Consider the following 13036-nt stretch of genomic DNA (forward strand, 5'->3'; position numbering starts at 1 on the left):
AGGGGTGTTAACCTGGGAGGAAAGGATTTGAATTTGAGAGTGGTCACCAGCATTCAATGAAGCCAAAAATCAAGATGAGGATTATAGAGTCTAGTGTGTTTGGTGCTAGGTGGCTGTGTTTTATATCCCCCATTTGCCCCTTAAGAACGACTTTCTATCCTTCTCCAACCTGCTTTGTGCCCAGGGAAAGTTGACCTAATACACATCAACAATGTTCTTTTGCCCTCTGGCTTCTGGTTGGGTTTGGACAATGGGAGGCACTGAAGAGAGATAAGAGAACAGAAAGAGAGATAACTCCTGTTATTTATTTTGATATCTCTCTCCCTCCTAGGTCATAGATTGGCAGGGGCAGTGTTCTCTCCCAACAACTAAAGCTCCTGTTGGGCAGCACTTTCCTATAACTATGTCTCTCTGGTTTCCTCAAGGCCTGGAGGTAGTAGTCACTTTCACCTGTTGCTAGCCCTGTGGTGCTTTACCATCCCCTGTTAGTTTCCTGCCCACATTCTTGTATACACAGTCTCTTCATTATACTCCCTTCAATCATACCTTTTCTGTTTGTGCTGTTTCTTGCCAGAAACCTGCCTGACACAGAGGTCATTGTTAATCTTTGTTAGAATCACTTTTAGTGGAGTGGTTGAGGAAGAGAGGTGAAGTAAATGGAAAGAAAGAAAGAAAAATATTAAGGACATGGATTTTTTTTTCAAGAGTGTGGGAGTGAAGGGAAGGAGAATGCTAGAGAGCATCATAGCTAGTGAGAATTCTGAAGAACTAGAGAAAAAAATTTTAATGAGAGATGTAGACTTAATTTTAGGTTGTGAATAAGAAGTTAATATAGAAGGAGAAGAAAAATTGTATAATATAAGCAAAAAAGTTGTGAAATTTGAATGTGATATAATCTGATTAAAATCACAGATGGCAGGATTAGCCTTGTACAGAGAGACATCTTTGAGAACAATGAAATGGTGAATAGAGGATTAATATATGTGGGGTAAATAATTAGGGAACTTCTTGCTGAGGAGGCTCAGTTTCTTCTGTGATGTTGAAGGCAATGTCATTTTTTTCAGAGGGGGGAGGATTTGTGAGAGGAAGACTGACAGGGAATGATAAAGGATGAAATGGTGGCTGTGGGAAATGGAAGAGGGAATTGTTTGCTGGATAACCTATGGACTGTAGTTGAAATGTCCAGAAATTTGGGGATTTAAAAGAGAAGTGCTTTGGAAGAATAAGAGGATGAAATACGGAGTGTGCTAACAGGAAGGTGGTTGATGTCATCTGCCAAGTGTCTAAGCTACATGGGAAGGACAGAAACCATGAAAATGGAGATAGTGTTAAAAAGACAAGGTTGAGAAATTTGAGATCTTAAAGAATGTGCATTGGGAGTAAAGGGCTGAGAGAGCTTGAGGGGTAGATGCCTATCATCAGAGAATGGTATATTGAAATTGAAGATTTTTAAAAGAGTAGTGAAAGTAAGGGAGGAACTGAATAGATATGACAGTGTGTTAGCTAATCAGAGAGGCATGAGTGGATGACAATTTCTTCACTGAAATTCTATATCAGCTGGATTCCAGAATATAAGACCTTAGACAGTAATAAACAAAATAAAGATAAATCCCTATCTTTTTAAATTTCAGAAACGTGTGCTCCTAATTGCAAGTCCTGATATGACTATATCTTACCCATTTTAATTACCACCCTCTATTATCTAACATAATTCTATGCATGTATTAGATACTCAAATATTTGTAGAGTATTTGAAAAAAAGAACAAAGAAAAACACATCAAATTTTCATTATAAGATAATAGCTTACTAGATATATTTGAGCAGCTAGGTATATGATCGTAATTATATTCTGCAATAAATTCAGTATAAAACTCCTCAAAATTCTGTAGATTTCTTTCTTATTTGTATGTTAATGTTTGTTTGGCACTTCTGTTTTCAGAACTAATTTAATTTGTATTTATTGTGGTATCTACAGTCAATTTGAAATGGCAGGTTTTTTTAAGGATCTTTCTCTTTCAATTCAAATATATAGATTTAAAAAATAAGTTCCTTATATAGAGGAATGTGAGTGATGTGTTTGGGATAGATAATCGCATTCAAACTTCTTCATAAATGAGCCTCTATTTATGTAAGCATATCTTTAAGATCTTATATTTATGTACTATATTACCATTTTACTTCATATATAACTGTTAGTAATTATAACAGTAATAATAACATTGGGTATTGTTTATTATGTGACAGGTGCTGTTCTAAGTAGTTTACACGATTTACTCATTTTTTCCAAAATGTGCTCTTATTATTCTTATTTCACAGATGAAGAAACAGGTATAGAGAGGTTAACTAACTTGCCTAAGATCACAAAATTAGTGAGTAGATTCAAACCTAGGAAGTCTGGCACTGGTGCTCAGGATATTAACTACCACTACTAATATAGACATAGATTTAGATACAAATGTAGATGCATTTATCATCTGCTTGCTTAAATGTCTGTTTTCTTTACCTTGAGCTCCCTAAGATCAAGGACATTGCATGGCACATTGCAGCTTATCAATAAATATTGTAAACTAATGAAAAATCTTCTCACTTTCCAAGATAATTTTGCTGTTTCCTACAGATTTTCCTATTATATTTATATTACTTTTCAACTAACACTCTTGGCTTTTCTTTCAAGTCTATTCCAGTTATTATTTGGGTGGTTTGTTATGAGACATGTTATGACATTTTAAATCTCTACATCTAAAACTTCATTCTTTTGCTGAGACAAAAATTATCTCTTCCTCTCCTCCTGCCAAATATCACAGCAGATTAAGTGTTTACATGAGGGGAGTTTGTAGTCCAGGATTTCTGCAGCAGCGGGCTTCAAATATTCTAGTCAAATCCTGCCTTTTTCCGACTCTTCCTGATGAGTGTTACCATCAAAGCTTCACTCTGGCATCTATTAGTCACTGAGTGCTTATTTTGAGAATGGTTGCTATCATCACTACTCCCTTTACATAGGTGCCACCTAGTTACTTTTGTTTTGGCAATTATGGGTTAAATACATTCCAGAGTTTAGTCCTGCTTAAGCTTGCTAGCTCTCTATTTTAAATTAATGCACAGTGGGTCATTTCTTACAAGAGTAAAGCTTTCATTAAACAGGAATCTTTCAAAGCACTCATTTTTATTCTTTTCTATAGATGAGAGACTTCTTTCACCATTAAGTGATGCTTTTCTCCCTCTGCCCTACAAAGCTACACTACACTGCAGTTAATAATGACTGATGATTGAAAAGAACTTATACTTTAATCTTAAAATATTGTTCTCTTTGGAGATACATGTTTGACTATCCTTCCCCACTGCCTTGTGATCATCTTTTTAAGTATTTACTTCCAGTCCATGGAATTAATATCACCCTAAAAGACCAGTTCCACTAAGGAGTTTTTAAATGATAAATATCACATATAAGGATCTTGTTCTTTGCTATGGTTTTTAAGTCCAGTAATTCCCTAACAGAGAACACTGTAAGGGATTAATAAATTCATTAGCAGTTACTCAATAGGAGAAAACATGTGGAACTCTTTTTAAAATCGCCTCATTTTACATATAATTACCCTTCAGTCTCCCTCCTAGCATTCATCAATTTAGAAATAGGCCATAGGGTATTTAAAATGCCTTTCCCAATTGATAAAGAGGAATAGAAGGTGGAATTTTAGATTCATAAGCAGAAACTACCTATTGCAGTAACTACATGTTAAGGACTGGTCAATGTAAGCTGGTCACAGTTAGGAATTCTATCTCACCCATATTTGAATCACCAATATCTAGTATAATTGCAGACCTTCTTTTTCTTTCACATTCTTCTTTTCCTTTTTTCTTCCCTTCCTCCAGTTGAGACATAGGATTTTGGGGTCTAGGAGAGAGGTAGAGCTGGAAATGTGAGTTTGAAAGCAGTCTGAATATAAATGGTATTTAAGACTATAGACAGGAGGGAGTTACCTAGGGTGAATGTTTAGAGAAGTTAGAGAAGGAGACTTAGAAGAATAGTCAGTAGGATAGAAGCAGGATGTGTTCAAAGAAGCCAAAAAAGTGACTTAAAAATAGGGGAGGTGGTCAGCTCTGACACATGCTTATAGGAGATAGAATAAAATAAGGAATAATGCTGAGTCTAAACTCATACTCTTCACTGTACAGCAGGCCAATAAATCGAGAGACGAGTTGTTGGGGCAAGGAATAGCAACTTTATTCAGAAAGCCAGCAGACCAAGATGGTGGACTAATGTCCCAAAGAACCATCTCACCTGAGTTAGAATTCAGATTTGTTTTATACTAAAAGGGGAAGGGGTGTGGTAGATTGTTGCAAACTTCTTGGTGCCATAATCCTTTGTTCTTGCATCTGTCCATGTAAGTCTGGTCACAGTGTTCCTATAAACCTCCAACAAGACAAATGTTATACTCAATTCTGCAACTTTATATCTCTAGATGAATGGAAAAGTGTTATACCTTTAAAGGTCAACACCTTGAGAATGGGCTATCCTGTGTATTTCAGGCTATAAGCAACATTATTTTAGTGATTAACTTGCAACAAAAACAGTATAATACAAAGGTTAAAGTAAAAGAAATAGATCCAATATGGAGTCAGATTTGTCCTTCCCTATTACAATAAGACTTATAAGGAATAAACTTAAGTTTGACAAGGTGATTACAACTGTAATTAGAGTGCTTGGGACAAAGGCCTGATTGGAGTGGGGTGAAAAAAATTAGAAATGAGGAATAAAGATGATGACTTTAGACACTTCTATCAAGAGACATGACTTTATTTAAAAATTTTAAAAAAATATTTATTTTATTCACTTATTTATTATTTTTGGCTCTGTTGGGTCTTAGTCGCGACACACAGGATCTTCGTTGCAGCGCGCGGGCTCTTTGTTGTGGTGCGCGGGCTTCTGTCTAGTTGTGGCGTGCGGGTTTTCCCTTCTCTTGTGGCGCGGACTCCAGAGTGCATGAGCTCTGTAGGTTGCGGCACGTGGGCTCTCTCGTTGAGGCGCGAGAGCTCAGTAGTTGTGGCGTGTGTGCTTAGTTGCCCCGTGGCATGTGGGATCTTAGTTCCCCAACCAGGGATCGAACCCTCGTCCCCTGCATTGGGAGGTGGATTCTTTACCACTGGACCACCAGGAAGTCCCCCAAGAGATGTGATTTTAAAGGGAAGCAGAGAAGTGAAGAATAGCTGGAAATTTTAAATTATAAGGGGCATATTTTAAATAGTGGACAATTTAAAAACTCATTTGTAAGCCAATATGAATAATACAGCATAGAGAAAGTGAGAAATAGATGATGCAGATAGAGGGGAAATAATTTCAGGAATAAAATTACTGTGTGGGTGAGCATAGGATCCATAGCACAGTTTGATCAGTCGGGCTGAGCTTCATGAGCTTCTTCCATTTTAACATTAATGGAAACAGTGTTTACATGCAGGTGCATATTTTAGATTGGTAATGGAAAGGTGAGGTAGGGCTCATCTGATAATTTCTGTTTTCTCAATGAAATATGGGCAAGGTGAAGTGTTTGGCATGGGGTAAAAATGTTTTAAGGAAAGAAGAGAAGCCATAAAATAGTCGTTTAGGAGAATGGAGACTAGAATTTGTGACAAATGTCTGGTTTCAACATTGGTTCACCAGAAGAAAATGTGCAAACCTGTTTTAAGCACACTTGTCTCTGAGAACCCACACTTGGTTACTTATCAAGCACCATGTCTTCAAAGATAAGCTATATCACTTTGGCTCTCATTCACTGTCATTTTCCACTCTGATTCAGACACCTAGAAATTTCTTTTATCTTGCTCTTCAGCTCATTCGTGTGTTTAAAAACATTTTTCAAATTATATTTTATTTTGCATTTCCATGTGTTTTGTGTAGGAGGAGAGTTTTCCAAATGTTTTCAAGAGATATGGAAGTAGAACTTCTACTTCTCTGAATTTGTTTCATCATTTATGAAATGGGAGTAATATCTACTTGCAGAATTGTGGTTATTAGAAATGATATATATAAATATAAATATTGGCCCATAAAAGCAATCATAAATAATAGTTGTAATTATTATTACCACTAAATATTATTTTGTCTAAAGAATAAAAAGACCTTGCTTCTACCCTGCTTTTTTTCCTAGATAAAGTTAGCTTCTGAAACTCTGAAACTGTATTTTTAAACAATTACTTTTAAAACAATTTTAATGTGCCACAATGTTTCTAAGTTTCTAATGTATTAGTTTGGTTGGAATATAAGATATCTTACTGAATGATAAGTTTTTGTATTTTGAGTTATATAATGTTTTAGGGCCTTGATAATGTAATATTTGAGAAAGAATAGACTTTAAATAGGAAATGTATTTTCTTATGAGACTTTATTATTACACAAGCAAAAAAATTACATTAAAAATATAATTTGAAAAACCCAGTAATAACAATGAGGAAAAAACATGGAGTAAAAAAGCCAACATATAACTTGAAAGGGATTTTTGAAAACTGTCACAATATTATCCATATCCTCTTTGTCTACTAAAATATTACTGAAGACTACAATGTTTTGAAGTAAGCATTATATCAATTTGAGTAACTAATACTAAGAAATGCTAATCATATAATTTTAGTGTCAGTCTGGGTTTTTTTTTTCCCGAATTAGAACAGCCATTGCTACACTTGGTGTTCTCTAAAGGAATATAAATACTACCAAAATCAATGTTCAATGCTTAAAGGAGAAATATGCGACACTGACATAGTGAATCTTTATTCCATATCTTCTTCCGTGTTGCTGTGCTCTAGGACATGCATTTCTGTTTCAGGTAATAACCCATATTCATTCAGGAAAGATTCCACATCCCCAGTAAAAAATTCTTCGGCAAACTGTTCAGCAACACTAATGAAATTGCTTATGAGTTCCCCACCTTTGTAGACGAGCAGTGTGGGGAGTACATCTGAGGAAAAGCGGTCCCCAGCGCCTGTATTAGAAGCTTTTATTTTACAAAACTTGACCGTAGGGTATTCGGCTGCAAGGCATATTAAGCTACTGTTTAGAGCATCACAACCCTTAATACCATCTTCATAAATGTGAACAATGATTGTGATTATTTTCTGCTCCTTTTCAATGGTTTCCAGGAATTGCTCCCCAGATTCCAGCTCATAGACAAACCCATATCTAGGCCCGAAACTCAGCTTCTGGTGCATATCCTGCATACACTGCCTACGGTATTTACGAAGGCAATTTTCATCTTCTTTTTCTCTGTGGATTAGCTCATATTCTTGAACGCTCATCTGGAAATAGATGAAAGAAATGGTAGAGATCATTCAGTCAGAAATTTATATTCCTTATAATACCAAACCCATTCTCAACTTAAAGAGTTTGCGTTGGCTGTCCCCCCCTACCTCCTGAGATGGCCTTCTCCTTCACCTCATTTGTTCAAATGTCAACTTCTTTATTATTCTACCTAAAAGTGTCCCTGCCCCAGGCTTTCTGTTCTTTATGCTGGTTTATTTTTCTTTGTAGCAATAAACATTACTTGATATTATAGTATATGTTTATTTGTTTCATTGTTTAATATTAGTTTTTCTAACTTTTATGCTGTATGGGGGCAGAATTTAGTGTCTGGCACACAATAGGGGTTCAGTAATTATTTCATGATTAAATACATGCATAAGTATTGCTAAATATAGTTGAGCTATGAGATGGTCATGAAATGTGCCACTTTGGGTGAAAAAAATCCAGCAAGGTCTACTCTAGAGTGACTTTCATAAAAGTGTATACACATGCGCATGCATGCACAAGTGCCTGTACACGCACTTAAATGTGTTTCCAACAAATGCCTTTGGACATTATTGTCTCCTCCACAAAAATTGTGAAAAAGATTTTTTCTTATCACTTACTAATTTTTTTGGAACATGTAGGATGGAATTTAAGAAAGACAGCTTTTACTACTATTTGGAGTTCACCAGATTAGCCAAAAGACCAGCAGCATCACCATTACCTGAGAAGTTTTGGGAAGTGCAAATTTGGGGATGCCATCCCAGATCTACTGAATCAGACTCTGTAAGTGTGAGGCTGAGTGAGACATGTTTAAACAAGCCCTCTAGGTGATTCATATGCACTGGTTTTACACACACACACAGAAGATATAAAGGAGTGATGATGGGACATAGTGTGACTAAGAGATGTGGAGCAGCCCAGAGCCAGGGAAGTTGGACGACTCCCAAATTTATGGAAAATCTACTATGTCTTAGACAATTTACATAGATTATTTTTCTTAATCTTCACAGTAAACCTATCAGTTAGTTTTTTTACAGAAGATACTGAGATTAAGTGGAAGTATTTGGTGCTCTCATTATTTCCTTCTCTTGTTTCTTCCTCCTATATTTGTTTTTCTAATGTCCTCATTCTTCTTATTATTGTTTTCTGCTTTAAAATTATCGTTCCAACTTAATTTGTTTTAATCCTAAACATTGTTAAATGTTTTATGTAATTTTTAAGTTGCTACCATAGTTCTGCTAATTTAACAGGCTGAACCACAAAATACTGATTTACATATGCATTTGAGCATTCTTATGAGATCTTGTTCCATTCACATCTTCAGGCAAATAGATATTTAGGCATTCAGATACATTTCTAAAGCTTAACCTTAATACAATATTTTTAATCATTATAATGTCTCACATTTGTATAGCATTTTACATGTTTCAAAATACATTCTCATTTATTTTCTCTTCACATCCCTTTAACACAAGTGGAGGAGGTATTGTTATAGTTCCTCAGATAGGAAAATTTAATTGTCTCATCCACATCACATAGTGACTCAGTGAAGGAACCAAAATCTGAAAACGAGATCTTTTTTTTTTTTCCACTTCCCTCACAAACATTTTATTGCATTAATTTTTTTTTTTGGCTGCTCCATGTTTTAGTTGCAGCATGAGCACTTCTTAGTTGCAGCACGCATGCGGGATCTAGTTCCCTGAACCCAGGCCCCCTGTATTGGGAGCACAGTCTTACCCACTGGACCACCAGGGAAGTCCCTGAAAATGAGATCTTAGATTTGAAGATTTTTTACAATGGCCAGAAGCCTAGAACCAAGAATATTTCTGATGCACAGACTGTCTGTTGAGAATCAATATACAACAATCAATATACAACAACTCATATATGCTGGTTTGGAGATAAATAAACCACGAAAGTGATTTTTACCCACAATGAAAATCACCTTATGGTTTCTTTTAGTATTTCTTTAGTATTGCTGTTGTTTTTATATAAATAATATGTGCTAATTATAAAGATTCAAAACTGAACTAAAAGCTAAAGGAAGGAAGTAATAAATACTGAAATTTTACCACTCTGATACTCTAAGATAATCTCCATCAAGATTTTAGAGATCATCTTTTCATGTTTCACTTTTTAATGTATGTATGACATACACATTATATAATAAGAAATAAGTGAGAATTTTTTAAAATGCTGCTCTTGAAAAAATCATGGATATATTTTTTTCATAGTGTGGCTTATTCTGCTTACCTTCTTCCTCCTCCTTGGAAAGGAGGTTGAGAACTGTCAACCAATCTCACCCTTCCAATTAACCAATATTGTCAATTTGGTGAGTGTCTTTCCATACTTTTCTACATACATGCTCATATAATCATAGAAGCATAAACACATATACAGTGTTTGTTTTCCATTGCTCTAGAGAATGAGATCATATAACTTAAAATTCTCTGTATCTTGCTTTCTCATGTTGTGGAACTACCTCTAAGTCAACTCATGTATTTGTAACTCATTCTTTTAACAGTTGCCATGTATTTCTTAGTATGGGATGACTTTATAGGCATAGGCGTTTACTGCATTTCCTTTTATTTTTGCTAATACAAACAATACTATAATAAAAACACCCTGTAGATTATTTATTTTTGATTTCTTCTTATCTTACCTTTCTACTGAATCTTTCTTTTGAGTCTTTGTCATCTCTACTCTGAGGAGAAGACATTTGTCTGAGAATCTCCTTCTTGCTGGGTGGGAATGAATTACTATCTTCACTCTCCAATTTAAACTTTCTCCAATCATTTATTACTCCTTTGGGTCCTGGAATAAAATTTAAAACAAACTGTTTTCCTTTTTACTTTCAAAAGGACTATTTACACAATTGATATTTGTATAAGTATTGCCATGGGAATAGACTTGCTATCTTCTATATCAGAAAAATTATCTTATTTGGGCTAGAAATTTCTGACTGCCTTGCTCATAGAAATGTTCTCCCACATTAATCTTGTTAAGTGGGTTTTGACTAAGAATCTTTCTATAACATCTGTGTTAATGAAAATACAAATTATGCACTTTGAGCTATTGGAAAAAATTGTGGGTAAAGGTATTAAAAGATTAGAGTATAGAGAGGAAACTAGAATTTTAGAAAAATAGTACTGTCATTAAATAAGAAAGAAACTTCAGCAATAAACCAAAACTGGAAGCACACTATTAACAAAGGAAACTAGGATTTGGGGGGAAACAGATTGAAATGTTATCAAGATCCAGAGAACAATAATGACAATAGCACTTAAAAGACAACCAGTAAGAGGGAGGCCTGACTTCAATTAAAACTAAAATGGCATTAAGAAATTTATTATATAACCATTCAATTCCTTCTAAGATCCTAAGAATCTTTTTACAAATATAGAAAAGATGGAATTTTCAGATTTAAGAATATTAATTAAATCAAGGATGATCCAACTGAAGTTCTGATGTTCAGTTGCCCTGATAAATAATAACAGTGTTTGGAAGAAGGTCTAAATTCTTGAAAATATGGAGTTTTAAATATCCTTCACTAAAACTTAGCTATATCCATATTTTAATGTATTAGTACGTAGATGTATTCTCTCTCCCACATATTTCCTAATAATTTTTATTTATATAATAATAATATACAATTTTAATATAAATTTATTTATATTAATTATGTTCAGACAATCGATGTTTTTTTTTTTTTTTTTTTTTTTTTTTTTTTTTTTTTTTCACACACACACACACTGTATTTTATTTTTACAAGACATAAATAGACTGACACCAAGCATTGTACATGGATGACCACAACAAAAGCAACAATGATTGCAATTACCAAACATGAAACACACTCATACTATGTCATAATATTGACATTCAGTCCAGTAATCCTCCACTGTAACAGCTCCTTTACTTTGCAGTGAAAATTGATTTGTATATTCTTTGCCTCTGAGTCCTTGTGGGATTTTTTTTTTTTTTTAAATTCAGACAGAAAGTCACAAATGTTTTTTTACTTACTTGTGTAGTCTTCGTTTTCCAGATGTATCTTCTGCATATACAAAATATGCATGTGTATAGCATGCGTTTATGTGTGAAGAAAAGAGAATCCCTTTTTTTCTCTTTTTTTACAAATGGTAGTATATTATGCACACTTCTGTTCACTTTTCTTTTTTTACTTCATAATATATCTTAGAGATTTTTTTCACATATATACATAAACATCCTTTTTAAAAAATGGCGGCATGGTATTCTACTGTGTAGATATTAATTTACTTAGTTTCTTATTGATGTAAATGGTTGCTCCACATTTTTTCTCTGACATATGATTCTGAGTGAAGAATCCTGCACATACATCTTTTTTCCTCTCTGTGCAGGTCTACATATAGGTAATGGTAGTAAAATTGCTTGGTCAAAAAGCATATATATTTCTAATTTTAATATTGCTAAACTACCTTTAAAGAGGTTGTACCAATTTACACTGCTACCAGTAATGTATGAATATGCCTCTTTCCAAAGTGTGATATTAAACTTTTTTACTTTTACAAACCATGTGAAAAAAATGTATTTCACTATATAGTTCTAACTTTGTAAGTGCCTATAAAATTTTTTTTCTAAATAGTCTATTCTATATTTTGCCCATTTCTCCGTTTGGTTTTATTCTTATTGATTTGTAGAAATTTTAGTATATATTAGGAAATTCACCCTTTGTCAGTTAGTTGCAAATGTTTTTCCTCAATTTGTTAAATTTTTTTTGGATTTTGCTCCTGGTGACTTTTACCAGATAGCAGACATTTGCTTCCCCACTTTCCTTCCTCCTCCTCTCCCTCCTTTCCTTCCTTCCTTCCTTCCTTTCCTCATTTCTATAGCTGAATTTATCAATCTTCCTTTATGGTTTCTTGGTTTTGTGTCATACTTAGAAGGTATTCCAAACACTGCCACTATGAAATTAGTTTTCATGCATTTTTATTTAGTACTCATATGAATTCATTCAAACTCAAATCGACATCTAATTAAAACTGTTCTAAAACTATTTGATTTCACATTAATTTATCCAGTCAAATATTTTTTAGATGATTCCATCAACCCATTCAAAGGTATTACTTAAATTTCATACTGAATAGTGGCAATAAGAACATTAGAGATCTCCAGATCTAATTTTAATTTTATAATTATTCTTTTCTTTTAACTTTGCTTACCTGTGTGTGTGGCCTGTCCTTCAGAGTCTTCCTCCAAACTTTGCCTTTTGGCTCCTTCCATTTTAGAGATTCAGATTTGATATAATCTATAGGATAAACAAAGAAGTAATGACGGCAGATGAATTCTAGGAGAAATATATGTATATATTCTGCTGCCAGGTTCCATGTAAGTTAAGGGTTATCACTAAGTGATGCAGTGTTTAGTTTTCTATCTACCTTGTAAAAGCACATTAATTTAATATTTGTGTCCTTAAAGATATTTGGACCTAAGAATTTTACATAATTTATAGTTTGTCTTTTTTTTATTTAAAAAACCTTCAGCTTGGGTCTTTGTACTTAGTAAACATTATTTATTACTGATTTTCTTTATTATTACTGTTTGTTACTAAATTTCATAAAATTATATTCTAATCATTTTATATAATAATAATGTTTTAATTAATAATAATTATATACTTACTATGAACACTTGTATGTGCCAGGCATTGTACCAATCATTTTACTGTGTCAAAAGTCACTTAATTCTCACACAACCATGTGTAGCAGGGACAATTGTTAATG

General features: G+C 33.9%; 1 protein-coding gene across 1 annotated transcript; it reads right to left on the reverse strand.

Moving 5' to 3' along the window:
- Positions 1 to 6505: 6505 nt before the first annotated feature.
- PDC (phosducin) lies at positions 6506 to 12536 on the reverse strand. The gene is made up of 3 exons (XM_036824595.1): positions 12476 to 12536; positions 9937 to 10088; positions 6506 to 7285 (listed from the first exon to the last, which is right to left on the reverse strand). Exons 1-3 carry the CDS (start codon positions 12534 to 12536, stop codon positions 6761 to 6763), a joined length of 738 nt encoding a protein of 245 aa, XP_036680490.1. The 3' UTR covers positions 6506 to 6760.
- Positions 12537 to 13036: the final 500 nt, after the last annotated feature.

This window comes from Balaenoptera musculus, chromosome 1 (genome assembly GCF_009873245.2).
Source record: "Balaenoptera musculus isolate JJ_BM4_2016_0621 chromosome 1, mBalMus1.pri.v3, whole genome shotgun sequence".
Taxonomy (NCBI): Eukaryota; Metazoa; Chordata; class Mammalia; order Artiodactyla; family Balaenopteridae; genus Balaenoptera; species Balaenoptera musculus.

Coding starts and splice junctions, on each gene's coding strand:
- PDC (XM_036824595.1), bottom strand. CDS start 12,536: ATGGAAGGAGCCAAAAGGCAAAGTTTGGAGGAAGACTCTGAAGGACAG. Junction 10,089..12,475: donor AGGACAGGCCACACACACAG/GTAAGCAAAGTT, acceptor ATTTTATTCCAG/GACCCAAAGGAGTAATAAAT. Junction 7,286..9,936: donor AAGAAAGATTCAGTAGAAAG/GTAAGATAAGAA, acceptor ATCTATTTCCAG/ATGAGCGTTCAAGAATATGA.